Source organism: Solanum lycopersicum, chromosome 1 (genome assembly GCF_036512215.1).
Source record: "Solanum lycopersicum chromosome 1, SLM_r2.1".
In the NCBI taxonomy this organism is placed as follows: domain Eukaryota; kingdom Viridiplantae; phylum Streptophyta; class Magnoliopsida; order Solanales; family Solanaceae; genus Solanum; species Solanum lycopersicum.
In genome coordinates, this window is record NC_090800.1 from 4,943,665 (window position 1) to 4,969,368 (window position 25,704).

General features: G+C 31.9%; 1 protein-coding gene and 1 pseudogene across 1 annotated transcript; one reads left to right on the plus strand and one right to left on the minus strand.

The window, feature by feature from the left end:
- Window positions 1-370: 370 nt before the first annotated feature.
- On the minus strand, window positions 371-7,275 carry LOC101267259 (receptor-like protein 9DC3; annotated as a pseudogene).
- An 8,447-nt stretch (window positions 7,276-15,722) lies between these two features.
- LOC112940754 (uncharacterized) lies at window positions 15,723-25,704 on the plus strand. Its single transcript, XM_069293018.1, is given in 10 exon segments — window positions 15,723-16,008; window positions 20,705-20,772; window positions 21,544-21,702; window positions 21,951-22,100; window positions 22,563-22,706; window positions 23,857-24,013; window positions 24,256-24,428; window positions 24,551-24,606; window positions 25,170-25,263; window positions 25,615-25,704. Coding segments are annotated over 10 exon segments (1,377 nt in total).

Below are 25,704 nucleotides of genomic sequence, written 5' to 3' on the forward strand. Positions count from 1 at the left end.
AATTCTATTTTAGCCACATAATGATATTGGTCATAGTCTATACTGTTAGTTCCCAAGGTTTGCTCTTGACAAATGATGTGGAATGATGTTTTGCTGATTTTACATCTCTTACTTTTATTTTCTTAATATTTATCGATCGATTTATAAGCATCGTGCTCCTCTGTAAATAACCATACTGATTCAGAAAATATATCATATATTCCTGAAATAAATGATCATATTGTATTATTTCATATTGAAATTACTTTATTAATTAAGAAAAAGATAATAACTTCATAATTTTATGAACTGACTTTACGATTGAGCCTAAATATTTGATTAAACTCAAGATAACAATCTATATTTAAGAACATTCTAAAAATTCTGGTCGTAGCTCAAAGAAAGAAAACTCATTTATTTATTCATAGGACGGTAAATACTTAGGTACATCACTTATTAAATTGTAAAAGATAAAATCTTATATTTGCATCACCAACAACATAATAGGCTCGAATCCTGCAATTTTAAAAAATGAGAGTTTTAAAGAAGAAAGAGGTAGATATATAATACATTGAGATATACAAAATAATCTTACGAAGGATAAAGATCAAGTTGAATACCTGGCTAGGGTTATACACTAATATCTTTTCTTGTGTTTTTTCATTCTCGTAATAATCTTGTGGTCCAATTTTTCAACCATCCTTGAAAACCATGTTGGCTTTTTAGTTGATAGCATTATGTATATTACGGATAATCCAATAATTAAACCACAACCATAACCCATGAGAATCGCCTGCCAACTGATCATTGTTGAGTCTCCTTCTTCTCCTTGATCTAGCCCAAATGGAGTTGTTGCTTGTGGTACCCCTTCATCACCACCACAATCTTTTGACAATGGCAATCCACGTAACTCATCATTCCCTTGGTATGATTTATTTTCAAACGTATCAAATTGTTTTCCTCTAGGGATGCATCCAACAAGATGATTGTGAGAGAGACTTAAGACTTCAAGAAATGTGAGGGATGCAAGTTGTTGTGGAATTTCTCCGCTTATGTTGTTGAATGAGAGATCCAATGATTCAAGTACAGATAAGTATTGCAGTGATGTTGGTATGACACCCTCCAAGCCATTATGAGATAAATTCAAAGTACGAAGTGCAATGAGATCTCCAATGGAACTTGGAATACAACCTTCAAATCTATTCTTTGAGAGATTGATGACTATGTTTGTAGTCAAAACTCCACGAAATTCAAGATCCAACCCCTTTGTTGTAATTGTCTCGAAATAATGATAATAATAATATAAGTCGCCTCCCACATACTGTGGAATTTTCATGCTCTTATCAATTATCTTCATAGCTTCCAAATTCTCAAAAAGACTCATAGGTAAATTCCCACTAAATCCATTGGAAGATAGATCAAATATTTGAAGATGTACAAACAAGTTTCGAGCCCTAGAAGTTTTAATGGGCCCGTGGAACTTATTTGATCTCAAGCTTAAAATCTTCAAATTCGGTAGGGTTCCTAACCATTTTGGAAATGTGTCACTCAACTCATTGTTACCTAAATCTAGAACTTCCAAACTCTTGCAATTGACCAAAGATCGTGGGACTTCCCCCTCTAGCTTATTCCCATGCAATTTAATGACTCTGAGCGTGTTTTCTATACTAAAAGTTGTATTAATTATCCCACTAAGAGAGTTGTTACTTAGATCAAAAACCCAAAGGCCACTCATCTCACCCAAACATTGTGGGATTGTTCCCTTCAAATTATTACTTCCAAGATCTAGCACTGTCAAGGCTTTTAGACTGCAAATAGCTGAATCAATCTGTCCACTGAGATTATTTTGCGAAAGGAGAAGATAAGATAGACTGTGTTGGTTTAGGAGTGACATCGGAATAGGTCCTTGCAACTGATTTTGTTTTAGAGTAACATCCCACAAAGTTTTGGACTTGAACTCCTGAAGTTTTCCACTGAAATAGTTATCATTCATCTAGTGAAGGAAGGGAGAATATCCATGATGGTATAGTCCCATTCAAGTGGTTTGATGACAAGAAGAATGATTGTAGGCTTTGCAGACCACTTACATTGGAAGGAATTGGACCAGCTAAGAAATTGGAAGAAACCTCGAACATTTCAAGTTGAGTCCAACTTTTGTTGGAGGATAAAAAATCAAGTTGGCCATCAAAGTTGTTAATTCCAAGTGATAACTCCTTGAGCTTTCCAAATTTGAAGAATTCCAAAAAGGTTTAATAATAGGACCTGAGAGGTTACAAGATCCCATATCCAAGTAGTGCAATGCAGTTAGATAGCTAAATGATTCGGGTATCTTACCAATAAAATTCACTTCGTGTAGAGATAAGTACATGAGAGATGTATTGCTATTCCATTAACCTAATTGTGAGTTGGGAATTGAATGATAAATCAAGTGTTTTCAGGTTGGAAAGGTGAAAAACACTTTCGGGCAATATCCCCCGTAACTGTGTGTCACTAAGTCGTAGAGTTGTTAAATAAGAAGAGAAATTTAGAGAAAAGGTGGAAGCGATGCTCACACCGTAAAGGTCAAGCTCTCTCAACTGGGTTAAGTTCTTAAGGAGAAGTTCAAAATTGTGAATAAGACAAATCAAGACGCGTCAAGCTAGAAAACTCACCAAATTTAGGTGAAATGATCGATCCTGAAAAATTGTTATAGGACAAATCAAGCCTTTTGAGATTGGAGAGTTGAAAGAGACTAGTGTTGGAATCAAATTTGCCTCGAAGATTGCTACAAGTGAGGTTAAGCTCAATCACTTTTCCTGTTTTCTTTTCACAATAAACTCCATCCCATGAACAACAATTTGTGGTCTTGTTCCATGATAGTGTTTTCGAGTATGACTGCATCCATTCGCCTGTTATGTCGAGACAATCATGAGAAGCACTAGGATCAACGGCAAACATATGCTTGAATCGTAGAAGAGCAAGAGCTTGATCACTCGGGCACAAATGAGGAGAAAACAAGTTGACGTAAAAAGGAACATAGAAGAAACAACACTAGTGTTTGATAACCCATTTTTGTACTAAAATATTAAAATTAAGTTGATAGAGAAGAAATCAAGAAAATTTTGTTCTGCCCCTCTATCAAATTATGTAGATATATATAACACAAATTAGCTAAGAAAAATCTACTATGTCCCTTTGGAGTAAGCAATTCAAGGAAGCTCACCAAGTCATTTTCAATCAATTACATATTCAAATTTTAATTTTTTTTAAAAATGAACTTTAGAGCATTAAGACTTATTCAACGACAGTGTTCTAAATTCTAATGAAAAATTAACTCTAACCATCTCAATATGTAAAATACTATTAAATCTTTCATTAATAGTATTATTATTTATTTCCATATTAACTGCAAAACATTTTCCCCTTACAGTGTAGAGTTAATTTTTCCAACGAAACGAGTTAATATGGAGCGAAATGATTAGTGAGAATTCTTATAACTTATCAAAAGTAGCTTGAGGTTGAAACTTAATTATTGCAATTTCAAAAAAAAAATAATCGTGAAAATAATAAAAGCCGGATATTATTTAGGATATTCCCAAGGTACAACGTGAGGGTGTTATAATATTTTTAACATAAGTCCATCGGACTTCAATGTTAGATAAATCGAAAAGATAATTCAAAATATATGCATTAACAATATATAGAAGATTTTTACGCAATTATGTTACTTTACTATAGTTTAAATTCTCCGATACTTGAATATATAAAAGTTAAACTAATGAAAAAAGAATCTCACGTTTATATTTCCAAGTCAATGCACAAGTCATTGCACCATAATCCAAGTAAATGCTGGAAAATTCAAATTTTTTAATTTTTCAAGTCAATGCATGAGTCATTAATATTATTCAACAATAGAAAATGATAATTTAATCCATTTAAAATTCTTAAGAGGGAGATAAAAGTCTATAAGTTCAAGACTCTAGGCATTGTATCTTATTTCCACTGATTCATTAAGGGTGTGTTTGGTACGAAGGAAAATGTTTTCCATGGAAAATGTTTTCCTAGAAAATGTTTTCCTGGAAAATAAGTAGATTTCGGACTTATTTTCTCATGTTTGGTTGGTGAGTAGAAAATATTTTTCGGAAATGATTTTTAGTGTTTGATTTATGAATGAAAAATATTTTTGAGGAACATCTTTTCTTTTCACTAGAGTAGAAAATAATTTATGAAATTGAAAATATTTTTAAAAAATAATTTTTTTTGGGGTGGGGTGGTGGGGGTGGGGATAGTGAGGGGAGGCAGGAGTGAAAAAATAAAAAATTGAAGTTGATAATATTTTTAAAAAGCAAAATGAATTTTTTCAGGAGTTGGGGGGCTGGTAGAGGTGGGTAGGGGGGCTGGCCAGGGGGAGGTAGGAGTTTAAAAGTAAAAATTTGAAGTTGAAAAACTTATTAAAAAACAAAATTAATTTTTTGGGGAAGGGGTGGGGTTGGGGGATGGTGGTCAGAAATCGGGTGAAAAATAAAATTTTAAAATTGAAAATATTTTTATTATTTTAAAAATTGATGTTTTTCTAAAAAAAATGTAATTTGAAATAGGAGAAGATCTTTGGAAAATGTTTTCCTTAATTTTCGACGGGAAGTCATTTTCCTTAATTTTGAGGAAAATAAGTTAATTTAGAAAACATTTTTCAAAACTTTTGCCCCAAACAAACATGAGAAAATTGAAAAATATTTTCCACAAAATGTTTTCCTTCATACCAAACACACTCTAAGTCTAGCTAGACAAATATTGTGAACCACAAATTAAGCAAAGAAAAATCTACTAATGTTATTTTGGAATAATCAATTCCAAGGTTAATTAGTCACTTTCAATCAAATTTAAAGTTGTTAATTACATAATGATTTTACTAGAGAAATTCTACTAAAAAGAAACATGTTTAGATTATTTAGTATTGAAAGTTCAAATTCTCAAGTCAATCCACTAGCTAGTCCTTGCATAAAAAGATTCAAAGAAAGCTACAATACAAAAATTATATCACTTTTAATAATACATTTTTTTTTGATATTTTATTAGTCGAAATGTCATAAATTCGAGTCTCTACAAATAGTCCTTGATCCAATTTTACGCGTTGTTAATCTTAAAGTATTAGGTATAACTATTATTTAGTCCTACATAATGTAGAAAAATTCACCTTGAGAATATTAATTTTAAAAGTAAAAAATAATTATTTAATCAATTTAAATTCATTGAAGATAAAGAATAGTCTATAAGAAGTAGTAATTGGTGTATAGTTTTTGATTACTATACCGATTCAGTTCGATATTTAGGTTTTCAGTCATTATATGCCCTCATAATTATTCTAGCTTTTAAAGGCCCTTAATGTACTTTTGCTACCAGATACACAAAAATAGGAAGAGAGACGAGTGAGATCCGTATGTATTCCAAATACATATAAATTACACTGGATATATATGTGTATTTGTATGTATATGGTATGATTCACATGTATATGGGATACTGGGTACATGGGAGAGTCGCGAGCGAGATGGGAGAGAGGCGAGCGAGATTTGTTATGTATCTCAAATATATGTGAATCCACTTAAATGCAATATATCTAGAACAAATTACACCTAATTTTGACCACATCTATTCGAGATGCATGTATCAGGACGTATCTAGAGGCACCCAAAATTTGATAAGATACGTAATATTACAAACTAGAGTGTATCTAAGTAATAAGTTCATAAACTAGTGGAGTTTAGGTAAGTTTCCCATTTAAAATTCACATTTGGTTAATATATATATGGGGCCAATCATATACTGCCACAAGGTTATTATAATGCTCAACTAATCAACTGGTCAATGGTTAGTTTAAGGGGAATTTTTAAGTCAAATATAACCACGAGGACATTTTTAAATCAATAGGTGAAAGGAGAGTATTTCAAGCCATACTCAATTAGCTAAGTTAAGGGCATTTTTGCACCTTTTTTGATTTTGAATATAATATAAAATAAGGGATAACTTCAAAAAAAAAGAGTAATATTTCGCTCCATCATGCTGACTATATTTAATTGGTTATTTCAAAGATTTTTAGATACATAAATTACTTACTGCCAATAAGTTACTGTTCTAATGGTCATAATTTAGGGGTGTTAGATGGATGAATTGGATTGCAATTGATCAAGTTCAAAGGGATAAAATGGCTTGACCGAAAATTAGCCCAATGTTACATGGCTGAAATAGTTTGGGCTTAAATGGACTAAAAATGAATTGGATCATGACTTGTATAGTTTAACCCATTTTTGACAAATGGTCCACCTTCCCCCTATGCCACCACTTAATTAGCTCCACCCCTCCCTACCATCAGCGAGACTCGATCCTTCAAGTTTGAATGACAACCAGAACTCTGCTTAATCTAAGTGTAACCCGAGGCCCAAGGCCTAACCTTGACCCAACCTTGACAACGCACCCAAGACGTAAGCCTCAATTGTCAACCTCAACCCGACACTCGAGATTGACCCTAATAAATCGACCCTGACACCTAGTGATCCAAGCCCCAATACTTTATTTTGATTAATGATTCGAGACCTAACCTCAACTTTCACCAAGATCCAAGTCCCTACGCTAAACCCAAGACCCACAACTTGAATTTGACCAAGTACCTAAGATAGGGACCCGAGATTCAACTTTAATCTAGAGATCGAGGCTAAAACTTGGCCCAAAACTTGAGCCCTAACTTTAACTATAAACCCGAGATTCAACCCTAATTTAAGACATGACTTGACCCAAGACCTGGACTTGAATTTGACCTAAATTTAATGTCCTAACCCCAATTTCGAATGAGAATATGAGAACTGACCTTGACCCAAGACCTTACCTCGAACCTTATCTAAGAAGCGACCCCAACTCGAGAATCAAAACTTGATTTTCTCCCTAAATTCAAGCCTCAATTTTGACCCTAAACTCGAGAACCTTGATTGGATCTTAACCCAAGGCTCGATCTTGACCCTGACTTGGGACTTGAGATGTGATCCATATTCGTCAAGACCTGACTTTGACTCGAAACTTAAGATTTAAGACCCAATCCAAAATTGGATCCAAATACCTTGTACTCGACTCTATCTTTAACTCGAGACTCGAGACTCAATTTTTATGCAAAACCAGAAATCTAACAATGACTCCATATCCAAGACATAACCTCGACATGAACTTGAGATTCAAATTTGACCTAGAACCCAAGACATGATCCTCACTTTGACCTGGAATCCGAACTCGACTTGAAACCAAAATCCCGAGACTTGAACCCTTACCCATAGAAATTTCAAAGTAAATCTCAAACAGTTAATCCAAATTAAAGTAAATCCTTAAAATGAACTTGAAATCGGATTAATATTGTGCTAAAAATTAAAGATTACTTTCGAAATGGGTTACGTTAGCTAAAACTAAAATCAACCTATTATGAAATTATCTTGTGTCCAACCCTTTAACATATTACATTAATTAGGCAGGCCATCACTTTTTGGGCCATAGACACCACTAGGTCAAGTGGTGATTCTCTTTCCTAAACTTCTTCTTTTCGCAATCTTTTTACTTAATCAAACTTCCTAGTGATAATTCAGCCAAATCTTTTCTTTTTCTTTCTCAAAAAAAAAAAAGAAAAAAAATGAAAAAGAAGTAAGGGGGTGAAATTGGGGGCAGTGAGTGGAGGAGTAAGTTGACCTTCAAATTTGTTACTAATTTGTTATATTACATATTAATTTATTTAACATAATATATTCTCATTATAATGGCTCAATTATTTGGAGCATTTTATAGAAAAAAAATATTATAAGTAATCATAAACATAAACATCCTTTAAACAGTTGGATGGTAAATGACAAGTGGCATGACCCGTTCCAAATTGGCCTCTTTGTGACATCCTATGATTAATCATCATAATAATAAAATGCAAAACTTTGATAATTAATTCATTCAAGAGTTGACAATCACCACCTAGACCTTTTACTATTGTTTTCATTAAAAAAATAATACTAATATATAATTCAATCTTATATTATACCATAGTATGCCTTCGTGTGTATATATATAGTGTTACATATACATATTGAGAAACTTGCCAATATAGTTTAATCCTTCTTGACATACACATTAATCTCCTTTTCTTTCCTTCTCAACCCCCTTCTATTATCTCCTCTTTTACTTTTTGCACCTTTTTTTAAACAAAGATTTTTCTCATCGACGAATTAGTGATAAATTCGTGTACAATCTTCTTGCATGATCTCTTTTTTCTGTGTGTGTATACTTTATCTACATGAGTAACACCATTAGGCCAAGGATGAAGGTCGATCTTTACTTAGCTTACGATAGAGGTTAGCTCAAAAACCCTAGATATAGACCATACTATATTATCTAATACGTGTTTTGTTTTTTCGAAACATAACTATGGATTTGAATAAATTGGATTCGAAAGGAAAGAAAGGAATCATTCCCAAAACATGGGAGCGTTGCAAGTCTTTTGGTCGAAAAAATTCATTAGAAAATAACCAACATGCCTTAACAACAAAACGATCTAGAAAATCAAAACATCGAGTATCTACACAAGGTTGTTTCTCCGTCTATGTTGGATCATATAAACAAAGATTCGCGATTAAGATCGAGTATGTTAATCATCCCCTCTTCAAGATGTTGCTTGATGAAGCTGAATCAGAGTTTGGTTACAATAGTAAAGGCCCTTTGGTTCTTCCTTGTGATGTTGACTTTTTTCTCAATTTATTGATGGAATTGGACTCTAATGAGGCCAATCATCATGGTTGTGGATTTTCTAGGAGTTATAGCTACCATCACCTCACTCCAACAATATTTATCAATCGAGTTACCAAATATCAAACTTAAAAATGTATGTATCATATGAATCTATATTTTATTTTATGTAATGCAATATATACTTTATAATTGTAATCATCTTCATATATAATGGTTTGCTCTATGAAACATGAGCTTGTATGTGTTGCTATGTGGATGTCTTCAAGACTTCAACATATTTGTTGTCATGACATGTAAATCGCGGATTTATTAATCAGGCTATGATATTATATCGAGAGTTCAAAAGTATATGTATCATATATGAACTTGAGTTATATTTTATATAGAAATATTTGAAAATTTATATAATTGTGTAGTTCTTGAAATAGTAATTACTTAACGGTATAATTCACAATGTCATGTTTGATTGCACAAAGTATGACTACATAATTGAGTATTCTTTTATTTTAAAATAAAAAATAATATAAAAGGTCATCCGTTAATTATACTAAATTACTATCAATATTTTTTTTACCTCCTTGAAAATTGAAGGGTATAATTATTTTCCTCAATTACACTCGGTTCATGCTAACCAAATAATAACTTGGTCAGACAAAATCGTCAATCAATAGTTACACTAATATTCAGTTACAAGATTGACTTTAAATTTTATTGAGTGTGATGCAAACATGTCTAATGACATAAATAAACATTAGGCCAAAATACATACGCAGGTCCCTAAAGTTGTTCGCGTTTTTCCCCCAGGTACCTCAACTAACCAAGATTCCTATTAAATCCTTTACCCCCTATAATTTGATCCTTTTAAATATTCTTGGCTGATGTGGAGCCAAATTTCAATAAATTATTTTTGGTAATTAGGCGCGTGAGATGAACCTTCCCCACGTGGAAATTTTGACCAATACACTCCAACCCAATTACACGTCAGTGCCACATATTAAGTCATCAAACCTAAAAATCAATTTCCCCCAAATCACTTCTAACCCGTTTCTAAACGAGAAAACCCTAAGAATCTCTCCCTTTCAATGAGGTAAAGAAGGTAAATAATGATGAAGAGAAACAAAAGATGAGAAATAATGGAAGAATGGGAGAAATTAGGGTTAAAAGGGGGAAGAAGATCGTTGGTGGGTGGTTCAAGATCCACATCAGCGCTTTTAAAGAGTCTGCACGCGCTTAAAGGACGTGAGATCACGTTTGGCTCCACATCAGCCAAAAATATTTAAAAGGATCAAATTATAGGGGGTTAAAGGATTTAATAGGAATCTTGGTTAGTTGAAGTACCTGGGAAAAAGCGCGAACAACTTTAGGGACCTCCGTATGTATTTGGCCTAAACATTATAATACTCATTCTTTTAGGCATTGATGATAGTTACTATGACATTAGATGCTTAAGTTTTTCTATAATGTTAACAATATTTTTATTTTTTTTAAAAAAGAACATTGAGGTGAAAACAAAAAAATTATATCTCACAATGTATGAGTATTTCTTTTTCGTAATAATTTGTGGGATAAATTAAACAGATATTCCAACCTAACTTCAGCCTTATTATAAACATTTTCTTTCCATTTGTATATGTAGATTTTCCTAGTGTTATCGTTTTTAAATGACAATTATTATCAATAATAAGCCATTATTTTTTGTGCCAATAGTAGTCAAGGATAATATAGTCTTAAACTATATGAGAACTTGAATGATATCTCTATCCATCTTGAACTAATTAAGAAATTATGGCTTCTTGCAATAATAATAATAATAATAATAATAATAATAATAATGACAATAATAATTATAATAATGATAATAATAATAATGATAACAACAATATGATGAAATTTTGGTAGTTGACTTGCTCCAAAAATAATAATAAAAGCTAATGACATTGTGGTAGTTGAATTGCCCCTCCACCGCCCATTTCTTATTTCTTCGTATTTTGATTAATAGCTTTCGTCCAACTTATAAAATCTATTTGTTTAAAAAAATAAATCCTCAAGTATACTTTTGGAAAGTGTGTTTTTGTAATAAGGGACAGTTTTTAATAGGCAAACTTTCACATATATCATACGTAAAATTCATATTTGTATGTTATAGCAAAGTTTGCATAATTATGCTCCATAACAAACATATATATGTATAATTCGCTATACATATACAATTGAAGCGAATTGTATAAAACGAGAAAGAGAAAGAGACTTGGGTAGAGAATTGTATAAAACGAAGTATATAAAATGAATTGTATAATTATAAGTTTATAGGACGATTATATACACTTTGATTTTGTATAAAACGAGAAAAAGAGAAAGACAAAAGAGACTTGGGTAGGGAAGTATTTTTATTGTATAATTATAAGTGTATAAGACGGAGATATGTGCATTTACATGTGTATATACAATTTTCTCTCGCTTTATACAATTAGAAACACAACAATTCTATTGTACAAAGTGAGAGAGGTGAGCGAAGGAAGCGAGCGAGAGCGGGAGAGTGGCGAGCGAGAATATGAGGGAGAGACGGACTGACAAACAATTTGCTATAGAACAAAAATAAATCAAATGGTAGCTACTATATATATTTTATATAATTAGTTTGTCATTCTATACAATTATCAATTTTTAAATATATACCATAAAGTATTAGTTTAAAATAAATATAGTCATATTTTATTTACATAAATATATGCTGACTATATAATAATATAGATTACTTATACATAAATTATGCACTAACTATACATTATGATACACTCAAAAAGTTAAATATAGTATAGCTATACTTGAAATATACACTAAGTATACATGAATATGAGGGACGGCTCTTGCATACAAAATTTGAGGCATATGCCTTAGGCCCCCAATTTCAGAGGGCCTCAAATTCTTACCAAGAATAAAATTTTTGTTAATCTTATACATAAAATTATATTATTTTGTTCTTCTTAACCTCATTCAGATAGAAAAAATTAATTATTTTTTGCTAACACTCATTTTATTTATCTGTTTGAACTCATTTTTTTTTACAAATCTTTGATAAGGTAAAATAATAGTCTGTCAAAAATATGAATTAATAGTCGAAAAATGTTGAACAAAGTAAATTACAAAATCTTTTATTCTTCTTAAATTTTCAAGCAATACAACAAACATATTAAAGTAGGATATACCAAGTTATCATGCATAAATTTCTAGATTTTAACTCTTGTTTTTATTTAAACTTTATCAACTTATTCCTAAGAATTATGTTAACAATTCATATAGTAATCGGCGCCAGACAAAAAGTGTTTTCTAATGTTGAATTGATAAAATCTTGCCTAAAACTAATAATAAAAAAAGAATATTTGAAGAAATCATCTATAAAGAATTTTTAAGCAAAGATTTACATCTAAAACTTTAGAAAAATAATACATATGAATTTTATTTAGATTTTAGGCCTCTAATTAAAATCCAAAAGTTAGAAAAACAATTGTTAAATAAATATATATGAAGTTTACTTAGATTTTAGGCCTCTAGTTGAAATTTCGCTTTAGGCCTCTAATTACTTTGAGTCGTCCCTAAAAAATATAATAGGCATTACTAAATTGTACTTATAATGTATACCAAATACAAATAGGCATACACACTATATAGTATATACTATCTATTATTATACTTATAATGTATACTAAATATACTACTTAAATATAATACTTACACTGTAACTGTATATATATATATATATATATATATATATATATATATACACACACTTCTTACGCATACTAAATATAACACACAATATACTATCTATTATATCAGAATACTACTATACATATACATAAACATATTTATAATATATACAAAATATACACGCTATATACTATTTATTATATTAGAGCAAGTTGTTAGTATAACTTACAATACCCTTTGTACAATAATTTGTCGTAGTGTTCGTATAACAGAAAGTGTCATTACTAAATTGTACAATAATTTGTTGAATAGTGTTGGTTATACCACAAAGTGTCATATGAATAGACACGTTAGTCTTTTTTTTTTTGGTAGTGAACGTGTTTAGCATTTTACAAATTCATATATAATAGTCAATGCAACTTACACGTATATTTAATTTATTTTTTGGTATAGTACAACTTACAATACTCTTTGTACAATGATTGTTGCAATGTCGTACACACAAAGTGTCATTTCTAAATATTAGTAATAGTAAAGTAAAATAAAAAAGAATGAAAAAGAAGCAAGTTGTGTTCGGCTATTCCCCATGTTCCAGTAAAAGATCCATGGCCTAATCCTACTTGGAAAAGGTTGAAATTATTCTCTTTATTTGGTTTCCAATTCTATTAGAAAAAGAACTGGAATTGTAATTCTATTTGTAGTTGATTTTGGCTTTGTAAGGAAAAACACAACTCTATAAATAGAGGATGATCTTGAGAGAATAATTTAATTGTTCATTGATATTGTGTTTGAAAAACATAATAACATAAGAGAGGTTTTTGAGAGCTTTCAACAAGAGAAAAAAAAGAAGGAAAAAAGTTCTTTTGCTATAGTCTTTTTCTCCGACCAGCAACATTCAGATTGCGTTTCCCGATTAAGTAACCGTTGGATCGTCCTGAAAGTTAAACTGAGTATTTCTGACATCTTGATGGTTGATTTGAACGGTGGAGATCGTATTCGGAGGATATAAAGATCCTGATTTAGGTCCCAAATAGAAGCTAAGTTTGGGTGGTGTTTCTTTCTATTTATCTTTTGTTGGTGTAGTTATTGTTTGTTCTCTTTTAGCACTTGTTATGTAGATATTAGAAGAATACTTGTAACCCTCTATTGGTATAGTGAAGCAATTCGGATCTTGTCGATCTCGTGATGGTTACCTTTGGTTTGAAGGATTTTTCCACGTTAAACTTGGTGTTCTTTATTGTTAGATTTTCGATTTCATCTTTTCGTCACAACAACTGGTATCAGAGCTAAGGTTCTCTATATGCAGGGGAATATGAGCAAGATGGTATGTCTAAACAGAAGAAACTACAACATATGGAAATGCAAAATGAAAGATCTATTGTTCGTGAAGAAGATGCATCTTTCTGTTTTTTCGCTCATAAACCCGAGAATGTAACCGATGAAAATTGGAAATTTGAGCAACAACAAGTATGTGGATATATAATACAATGGGTTGAAGATAATGTTCGCAACCATATTGTGAATGAGACACATGCTAGAACATTGTGGGAAAAGTTAGAGACGCTTTACGCTTCAAAAACTGGCAATAACAAGTTGTTCTTGTTAAAGCAATTGATGACCTTTAAATTCAAGAAGGTCAGTCCTATTATTGATCATATAAATGATTTTCAGGATATTCTTAATCAGTTTTCAGGAATGGGTGTTAATTTTGATGATGAAATACAAGGATTTTGGCTTCTTAATACTCCACCAGATTCTTGGGAAACTGTTCGTGTTTCTTTAACAAATTCCGCCGCTGGCGGAAAGGTGACTATTAAATATGCAAAGAGTGGTGTGTTTAATGAAGAGGTTAGAAAAAAATCTCAAGACACATCTTCACATTCAGATGTTCTATATACAGAAGATCAAGGGAGACATAAGACAAGAGATCCGAGGAGTAGAGGTAAAAGTAGAAGCAAGTCAAAATTCGAGAATCCAAATATTATATGTTATCATTATGGAAAGAAATGACATATTAAAAGATTTTGCAAACAATTGAAGCAAGATCTTAAAGAAGAGAAAAAGGAAGAAAACAATGAAAATAATGTTGTTGCTGTTGAACAAGATGACCTTCTCTTCGTTTGTGATAAAGACGTCATCAATTTTGTATCTCAAGATACAAGTTGGAAAGTAGATTCTGGAGCCACATCACATGTCACACCAAGAAAAAACTTCTTTTCATCTTATACTTCTGTTAACTCTGAGGTGTTAAAGATGGGTAATGTTGGTGAGGTTAAGGTGTTTGGTGTTGGCACTGTTTGTTTGAAAACCAATATTGGTTCAACGTTGGTCCTTCAGGATATCAAGCATGCTCCAGACATTCCGATAAATTTGATCTCTGTAGGACAACTAGATGATGATGGATATCATAATGACTTGTGTAATGGACAATGGAAGCTCACCAAAGGCTCATTGATTTTAGCTCGAGGAAGAAATCATTCAAATTTATATGTGACACAAGGATCGATTCTTGGTGACTCTAGAAATTTGGTGAAGAGCGAGACTTCATCAGAATTGTGGCACAAGAGGCTTAGTCATATGAGCGACAGGGGGATCACTTATTTGGCTAAGAAGAATTTGTTTGCTGGTATGAAACAAGCAAAGGTGAAAAGATGTGCTAATTGCTTAGCAGGGAAACTGAAAAGAGTTTCTTTTCACAGTCATCCTCCTTCAAGAAAATATGAGCTATTGGAACTAGTGCACTCAGATTTGTGTGGTCCTTTTAAAGTGAAGTCAAAAGGTGGTGCACTTTACTTTGCTACTTTCATTGATGATCGTTCTCGCAAGATTTAGGTATATCCTTTAAAATCCAAAGATCAAGTGTTTGATGTGTTTAAACAGTTTCAAACTTTATTTGAGAGACAAACGAGAAAGAAATTAAAATGTATTCGCACTGATAATGGTGGTGAGTATATTGGTCCCTTTGATAGCTACTGCAAATCGCAAGAAATTCGTCATCAGAAGACTCCTCCAAAGACTCCTCAATTAAATGGTGTGGCAGAGAGGATGAACAGAACTTTAGTTGAGACTTTCAAATTCTTTTTGGGTTGAAGCACTTAACACTGTTGCTTATATTATCAATTTGTCTCCTGTTGTTGCTTTGGATGGTGATGCTCCAAACAGAATTTGGTTTGATAAGGATGTTTCTTATGATCACTTGAAAGTGTTTAGGTGTAAAGCTTGTGTGCATGTTCCGAAAGATGAGAGGTCAAAATTGGATGTTAAAACTAATCAATGCATCTTCATTGGTTATGGTAGATGAGTTTGGATATCTCTTTTATGATCCAATTGATAAGAAACTCATTAGAAGTCGTGATGTTGTGTTCTTTGAAGATCAAACTATTGAAGATATTGATAAGACTAAGAAACTAGATTCTCAAACTGATGAGAGCTTAGTTGATGTTGATCCAATTCCTATTATTGATACATTTTCTGCACATGAAGGAACCCAAGGTAATGATCCAGATAAAGATCAGAGGGTAGAACATACAAATGTTCCTACTTATGATGTTGTGGTTGATAATCAACCAACTTATGGTGAGATAGCCACTTCGAATGATCCAGAATCCTCTTGTAGAAGATCTACTAGAGAAAAGTGAAGCTCAACACGTTATTCTCCTAATGAATACATCCTCTTGACTGACATGGGAGAACCTGAAGGTTATGATGAAGTCATGTTAGATACTCATAGAGATAAGTGGAAAGAACTCATCGTAGATAATCATGAGTTTTGTAGAAGTGTGGTAGGCAGGAAGCCCGTCAAAAGTTACTTCACTTAAAGTAAATTTGGCCCCTTGGCTGGAGGGGAAGTAACAATAGCCTCATATTAAAATGGTTTGAAAGGGCTCTTAAAAAGGCTAATAAACTTGATACATTTTATGGTACTGAAATGACTATCATTATTTAAAGTTTTTACCACAATGAACATATGATGTAATAAAATCGTGAAGTTGTAATAAATGTTTTTTTACAAAGTTTAAGTATCTTTTGGCATTCATTGAGTCAAAATATATGTTAACAAAAATGAGTTTACCAAACAAATGATTGAAAAGATGAAAAAATAATTGTGTAAGGTGAGGAAGAAAATCAAGAACATAATGCATAAACTGTTAAAAGGGAAAAGACATTCTCTTTGATATTCCCTTCAACACTTCACCCAATTCATTGCTTGGTTAATCCATTTTTTGCTACCATATTTTATAATTAAACAAATGTTAAAGAATTCAAAGCTTTGTAAAAACACTGGTTGTAGCTTCATGATTTGAAAACATCACAAGCTTTTTGTGGAAAGAACAATAGATTATTGTAGGTATTTCAATACCACAAAATGTGTTAGTTCACGAGTCTTTTTCAAGAACTCTTTTGATCTTTTTTTGTACAAGACTTTCTTGTCTGTTTACTTTCGATGAAAGCAAACTTCACTTTCTTTATATTCATGACAAAATGCAAATATTAACTCAATTTTTTCAAAATAAATAACTCAGAATGGTTAAAATATTCAACTAGTCATAAGCAAGCAACTCAAGTCTTAAAACATTACAAGAAAATATAAAAAGACTCGTCAAAATATTACTATCCATAAGGCGTCTAAATTGCGAGGGAAGTCGGCCAAGTCCCACAACCTATTAATAAAACCAAACCATAAAGTGAAGCCCTTCGAAAAGCAAGAAGTCTCACTAAAGCTGGTTGGAATTCGATTGGATCAACGAAGCACCGATTGATGATATTGAATACTTGTATTCCCATCATGAAAAGATGCAGGCTGAATGACGTCAGTATATTGAATATAAGAGCAAGCAAGGGGAATACTTGAACATAGGTATACATAGTTGAACTGACTGAAAGGAAAAACATACACACCTCAACTCAACTCAATATGAAAGCAACAATAAATGATGCAATATGTATAAAGCTTTTAAAACTATTAATAATAACTCCACGGGTATAAAATACAATAATACGCTCATTACTCTTATATAGGAGATTCTCTAACAGACAATCATCACCATGAGTACGTGATAATACAACGTCAGACCCACGCTATCAGAACTATCTTATACCTTGCTGGAGTAAAGAATATCCTCAACTAAGTGGATCCAATAAGATATGCTTAAAAATAGTATGAAGTCATTTAAAAAGTATGATCATTTATATATGTCGGCTTTTATGGTTTATGAGAATTTTGAGTTGTCTGAAATCTTTCTTATATCGGTGCTCAATACTACTTCCAATAATATATAACTCATAATCGTATGTTTAAATACATAACTCTTTCTCAACATGGGATAAATATTTTAAACTAATAAAAAGATATAAAAAAAATTAAATAGCTAATAAAAAAATATAATTAAGAAACACTAACTTATTTATTTAAACTAAAAGAAAACATATATTTTTGCAAAATTTTTTAAGAAGAAGAAGAAATTGAACATAAAACTTAGCCTAAAATGTGATTTAACTTTTTGTTGTTTTTAAATATTTTTAAAATAAACTTCATAAAATAAGATAGAAACAAAAAATATTTAGTTTAGATTTTTAAAAAATGTTGAAGTTCTAAAAAATTAGAGTTGTCAGTACGGACTAGGTCCGTCGGACAGGTCTGACCTAACTCGTGATTTAATATGGTTGGTTTACGATTTTCGGAATTCATTTAAGAAGAGACTTTTTTAGCTCGGCCTAAATAAGACTGCGAATTTGTGGGGCATGAGAAATATGGATAGGATCAGCCCGTGAGCCAAACAAAAATGAATGAAAAAAATAAAAATAAGATAGATTAATAAAAAAACAAGAGTCTAAACTCAAAATCTATTTAAAGTTTGGAATATTACAATTTATATACAATTTATGTTTATAAAATATGTACTTCGTAAAATGAAAATTTCCTAAAAATTCTAGGGAATTAGTATGTAGACCATAGCCTATGGAATATTGTCATAGTTTACCCGGTTGGTTAAGATTTTTCAAATATCAAACAAAATATTTGTGTCGAATTTTTAAATTTATAAACCAAGCCCAAACCAATAAAAATCGAGTTTTTCAACCTCGGCTTTTTTCGATTTTTGGATTTTTTGGATTTTTCCTATAAAGTATTTATAAAAACATATAACTTACTTGTACTTCAAATATTTTGTTAATCCTATCAAAATACTACTATCTAGGATATTTCTTTTAAATACACGCACAAAATATGATATAATTAATGACACTAAAATATTCAACAAAAAATAATAATGAAATCGCATAAAATAAATATCGAATAAATCATAATTTAAAAATATTAAATCGTACTAAAATAAGTTTAATAAATATTAATTACATAACTAAATATCAAAGAAAATTAAAATTACATTATGTACTTAATTGTTTAAACTAATGTTAAACTCAAAAGTAATTATTTTTGTTGGATGATCAATTAATAGAGAATGAACGCGGAGTACTACACATTTCATTGAAATTAACATCCCACACTTCCACGTGCCTTTGTCTTCACACTACACAAAAAACCATAATTAACCATCATCCATATATCATACAAAACACCACCTCTAGATAACATTTTTGACTTTGACTTGCACATTATAATGGAAGCAACAAATACAATTCTCATTCTCAACAATGTTATTATTGTTACCATGAATTTTCATAACAATGTTCTCTTAGATGGAGCAATTGTTATACAACACAACTCAATCATAGCTATTGGCCAATCCATCGATATTCTCACTCAATTTACTTCTATCTCACGTCAAAATCATTTGACTTCCGCGGACAAATTTTCCTCCCAGATCTTTTCTGCAACAAAATTTATGCGATACAGATAAAATTTACTGAGTTAATTAAGTTTTCTTTCATATGTTTTTTTTTTTTAGATATTTAAGTTGTTAATGATTGTCATTGATAATAATATGTAATTTTTAAATATATAAATTTTATAAAACAAAAGGGGAAGTGTTTTTTTTTCTTTCTCTACCTGAGACAACTTCATTAAGTATTTATCAATTTACCAACTTAATTAATCCTCTGTTCCAAATTACTGACAGGTTTTCCTATTTTGTTTAAAAATGTGTTACAATTTAAGTTTAAACTTTTTATTTTACTCTTATTTTAGATTTATAGTCATGTAATTTTCTATGATATTTATTTTTTGGGCTTAATATATAAATATGTTTAATCGCATTTATGTATTTCAATTTTGAGTGTGCATAAATATATATTTAAATTTCTATAAAATTGAATAAATAGACACGTGGCGTTCATAGCAAATTTGGTCCTATGTGGCGTCTTACATATATTTTGCCACATAGGATGTATGGTTTAATTGTTCAATTTCATACAAGTGTCTACTTGTGTGCACCCAAAGTTGAAGGATATAGATATCAGCGAAACTAAGTTAAATGACATATTTATGTATTATGTTTTTTTTAACTACTAGGTCAAAATCTAGTAACTTATTACTGAGATTGGAACTTTTTTTCTTGTTTTTACGTTTTTTTTTTTTGAGAAAATACACAAGTACCCCTAGACTATGACCGAAATCTAAGAGACACGCATTAACTAAACTAAGATCATATTAACCCCAGGAATTAATTATTTTTTTAAAAAAATTTTTACTCCTTTTTGGCTTACCTGTCATCCAAATATCTCCCACAATAACGCGGAGTTATAGAGTGTGCCACGTAAGACAAAAGGTGTATTAAATTTAAAAAAAATAAGTTCAGGCGTAATAGGACCTTAGTTTAGTTAAAGCGTGTCTCTGAAATTTCGGTCATAATCTAGAGCGTAATTGTGCATTTTCCCATTTTTTCCAAACATGTCATCAATATTTTGTATGTAGGAAATTGTTAATTGCAATAGTTTTTAGAGTATATATCATTTTAGAAACTTATAAAATGATGTTGAAATTGATTACGATCTCTATTCCATTAGTCTAATAGCTTCTTTGATCAAAGCTCTTGAGAAACTAAAAATGCTCTTTTAAAATAAAAAAAGAATTAGTTTAGTGACTTTATGTGTTTGATCAAGTTTTTAAAGAAAATAAAGTGTTTTTTGATAGTAGTAGAAATTCTGAAAAAATATTTTTTTTTTCCAAAAAGCAATTTTGTGATCAGTATATTTATTGAACTGTGTCCACCACTGTAATAAATTTGAAATGTTAATTTTTGATATGAATGTTAGATCAGTATATTCATTCACTGAATTACAGAACTTGTTACTTATAGTTTTGTTTGTTTAGGATTGATCAACAAACATGTTCATACTTCTCAACAATTAGCTAGAGGAATCGAACTTATTCACTCTGGTGTAAGTGAAATTGCAGTCAATATAGTTGTCTGAACTACACACATTGTAGATAAATATGTTTGAGTTTAAGTTCTACGTACTCGCGTGTAAACAATCTGAGTCACTTAGAAGGTAACTGCAGGTAATTCTTTATACAATTTGTTCAGATGGTTTTGCCTATTGTATTGTATTGTTAGTTTATATATAATGTTTGTTTTGATTCCTACTTAAACAATATTTGACGTGATCGCTCATTTTGTCTTAACTTATTCTCTAATAATCTTATTTTATCGTAACTTGGCGTCAATTGACAACTATGACGTTTAACTGTGAGTGTGCACAAGTAGACACTTAAACTTGTATAAAATTGAGCAAATGAACACATTCGTCCAACATGGCACCATAAATGACAATTTTGTATCCTACATGGCATCCTACGTGTACTATGCCATGTAAGACACTTGTGTCTACTTGTTCAATTTTATAATACTTCAAGTGTGTACTTGTGCACATTCAAAGTTGGAGGGCATAGTTGTTCGTTGATATCAAGTTAAAGGTCATGTTTATGGATTATGTTTTTTATCTTTTATCCTACTTTCCAATTATGGCTCTACTTCGTAACCTATTTCTTTTTGGTTGGTTTTTCCTTCAAATTGAAAACGATACATTTTATTCATCAAAACAATACAGTATAATACGATAAATATAATTTACATCGTTTGTGCATATAACTCAAGTCCGATGTATTTATGTTTGTTTCAAAATTCTACCGTTGTTTGTTGATGGAATCAGGTTACATGTTTTGCTAAAGCAGGAGGGTAGCATATGTCTGGAATGGCAAGTGCAGTCGAAGTATTAGGCTTGCGTGCGTGTTTGGCCGAGTCAATTATGGACTATGGTGAGGGTTTGCCAGCTTCATGGGCTGCTAGGACTACTGATGAATGTATTAAGGTTGGCTAAGTTTGAAGTTTCACTTTGGAAATGTTTTCGATTAAATTTTAATAGACATTGTTCTGTTGCTTTCAACATTCCTAGAACGGATTCATCGCTTGATTCTTGTGTTGAAGTTATTTAGCTTGAAATTATTTTATTAGCTCTTCAACTGCCTGATGAAGATCCGTAATGTTATTTCAGAGTTGCTAATTTGAAAAATGTTTGTTGCTTAAAGTTACGAATGTAATGTTATTTCAAGAATGCAGTTGCAGAAGGATCTGTTTATAAAACATCATAATACAGCAGATGGACGTATCAAAGTGTGGCTTGGGATAAGGAAAATTATGAATTCAACTGATCGATTACTTACTGAGACGAGAGACACAGCAAAAGAACTAGAAACCGGGATTCACATGGTATATCTCTCTCTCAACTAAAATACAATACAAGATTTATATCAATGAAACAAAGAGAAAATGGTGTTCAGTCATCGTCAAATTTAACAATGTTTACACATTTTACCAACGTCGTTATGACTTAATTGAAAATGAAAAATTTGTATACTCGCCGAACATGTTCTGCTTTACTGATCCTGTATGTCCTCTGCTACTAGTGAGATTTAATAGTTTGCCCCTACTGTGACGTCTAGTAAATGGTTGTTAATGATAGTCTTTTTCTCGTTTCCAACCCGTTGGCATTTGTGAATTTAAATCAATATGTTCTTGTATCAAAGAAGATGCATTTCAACAGATAAACGAGGTTTTGTCGTTCTACTGCCCCTTAAAGGAAAATATGTAAAAGAATGTTGTATGAAAGACGAATAAGTGTTAAAAGGATTTGTTAACTCTACTGGTGTCTTAACGTCTCAACTATTTCAGCATATTGCAGAGATACCGTATGAAAATCAACTGATTATTGAAACTCGAGGAGTTGATAATGGAACTGTTACACATCTCGAGAAGATCAAGTTCCTGCAGAACAATTTGTTGGCAGCACATACTGTTTGGGTCAATGACAAAGAGGTATATATAAGCTTGTTGCCCTATTCTTTGATCTATCTGTCTTTGCTAAATTTGTGTATCTTGTTCGAGTTTGTTTCTTGGTAGCATGGCTAACTAAACCTAATTAAAGCCTCAGCCCAAAAGGAGTTTGGCGACACGGTCCACAATATTCACCATTGTTCTCAATAAGAAATTGCTCATACATATTGACTTTGATAAAATATTTTCTCCTATTGTGTAATTGTCATGTATTCGTATAGTTCTTGGTTTGGCTCCTAGTCTTGATTTAGAAATTGAGCAGATCGATGTGAAGATGACTTTTCTTCATGGATGTACAAATATTGTCCAATCAACCTCTTGCTATATGTGGATGATATGTTAATCGTGGACAAGAATACTTTCAGGATTGGCAAGTTGAAGAAACAATATTGTAAGTTTTTTGCTATGAAAGGTTGGGCCATACTAAGAAAATTTTGGACATGAGGGTTACTCGTCTCAAAGATGAAATAAAACTTTATTTGTCACAAGTACATTAAATGTGTATTAGAGCGATTTAACATGAAGAATGCTCAGCTTGTTAGCACACCTTTGTCTGGTCATATGACGTTGAGCAAGAAGACGTGTCCTAAAACAAGGGAGGAAAAAGAGAGCGTGGACGAAGTTCCATATTCCTCCATTGTTAAGAAGTGTAAGGTATCCAATGATATGTACTAAACCTGATATTGCTCATGTAGCCATTGTTGTTAGCATGTTTCTTGAAAATCCGTGAAAAGAGCACTGGAAAGCTGTGAAGTGGATACTCAGGGTTGAGAGGAATTTTAAATGAATGCTTGTGTTTGCTCATCCTAAAGAAGGGGAGTGTTCTTCTTTGCAAAGATCTAAATAAGAAAACGATAACGAAATGTTTCTTTTTAGCATGACAGTTTCCCGTATGGCTCGGAGAAAGGAAAGAGTAACAGAAGTTCTCATTATACACTCATTACATAGCAAGTATAAACTAAAGATTGTTGGGCAAAACTCAACTAGTTCTCAAGACAACTTCGAAATTCAGTCTGGTTGCATTACTTAAAAGTATCTCGACTTCAATGGGAAGTAACGTTTATTGCCGTTTCTTTTTCATCAAGAATATTTACTGTTTGTTTTCTTTCAAATAATTATATCTAGTTGTCAGGTTGATTGTCTCACAAAAGCTGGAGTTAAAGTATCACATTGTCCTGCTGCTTCAATGAGAATGCTTGGATTTGCCCCCATTAAGGAAATGCTCCGCGCTGGTGTCTGTGTATCCTTGGGTACAGACGGTGCACCATCAAACAATAGAATGAGCATTGGTATATATTGATCTGTCGCTGTTCTTGATATATTGTCTAAACTCCCAATGTTATCGGCATATTTCTCTGTTTGGTTTTCATTTACTTTGCAATGTTTAGAAATGTTACTAATATATCACATTTTTCCAAGAATGACTTTAGCAGCTTCCTCGTATTGTCCATTTATCTCGCTTATCATTATATGCTCAATGTTATCTATCTCTTGAGCTTCTATGTTTTGTTGTGATGCTCCATTGGTGTAGTTGATGAGATGTACCTGGCTTCCTTGATCAACAAAGGTCGTGAAGTATTTTCCACGGGAACCACTGATCCTACAGCTTTGCCTGCTGAAACAATCCTCAGAATGGCCACAATAAACGGTGCCGAGTCTGTACTTTGGGACAAGGAAATAGGTTCGCTCAAGGTTGGGAAGAAGGTCGGACATCTTGATTCCACCTATATGTTATTTCTGTTTCTTCTTCTCCCGATTCTGATGAGATTTTCCTGATGTTTGATCTCATCATACACGTAATTTACTTATTTTGAACTACTTTGCAGGCTGATATCGTCGTGGTCAATCCCTCTTCTTGGTCTATGATGCCAATTCATGACTGGTATGCAATCATTTTAACACACTGTGGAGAGACATTATTATCCCGTGATTCATCTTTTAGTATTTATGTACTATTTCGCGATATGCATCTGGTGCTTAGCATTTTCTAAAAGTTGCATCAATATCAGACTTTCTTTTACATATCCGTGATGTCAGGGCCAAGCTTTTGCGCACTTCAACTAATTTCACAAGATACCTGTCACCTCTCACCAGCAACAATAAGTACGATGTAATTATATCCACCAAGTCTAGTATAGGACAGATAAGAAGAAATCACCTAGTGTTTTTTGTCTCTACGTGGATTTAAATTAAACATGAAACCTCCTGATTCTCAACTTACATCATTGACCACTAGGCCACACCGTTAGCTGCAATATCAGACTATTTAAACTACATACATTGTCTAATCTTAAGTCTATAATACTAAACTAAGCTGTTTAGCAATCTGTGTATAGCAGTATATATCCTTGTAAAATGCTATGGAGTCTGTATGTTTGTTCTCTCTTATTGGTTTCATTCGATATATTGTACTTTTAATTATTCCGGTTAATGATATATGTCGAGCCTCGTTTACTGCATGAGAACTGAGAATATCGTCTCTGTGATGTGCAACGGCTGTTGGATTATGAAAGAAAAGAAAATCTTAGGCGTAGACGAGGTATTGCATACTTGTAAAGGGAAAACGACAAATATACCTCTTATTTATCGTAAATAGTATGGAGATATCCTTCATCAATGTCCCAAAAGAATGACAGATAAGATTGTTCTACGTGTTCCTATTTAGTCTTTCGTTAGAGTGAAGGACATATATGCTTTAGTTTTTGGATGACAGGGACACCTATGTCCCAAAAGTATGAAGGAGGATATTTGCATGCTGATTACGATAGTTCATGGGTATATTTGTCATTTTTCCGTACTTATTAATCATACTGTTTCATATACTTTGTTAGGTTAAATATTTATTCTGTGAGTAAGTGTCACATGTTTTTTTTTTAAATTTTATGCACAGGAAAAGGTTCTATCAATGGCCAAGCATGCCTCTGCTGAACTTTTAAAGAGAGCAGACATACAAATTCCAAACAGAATGAATTTTGTGTGA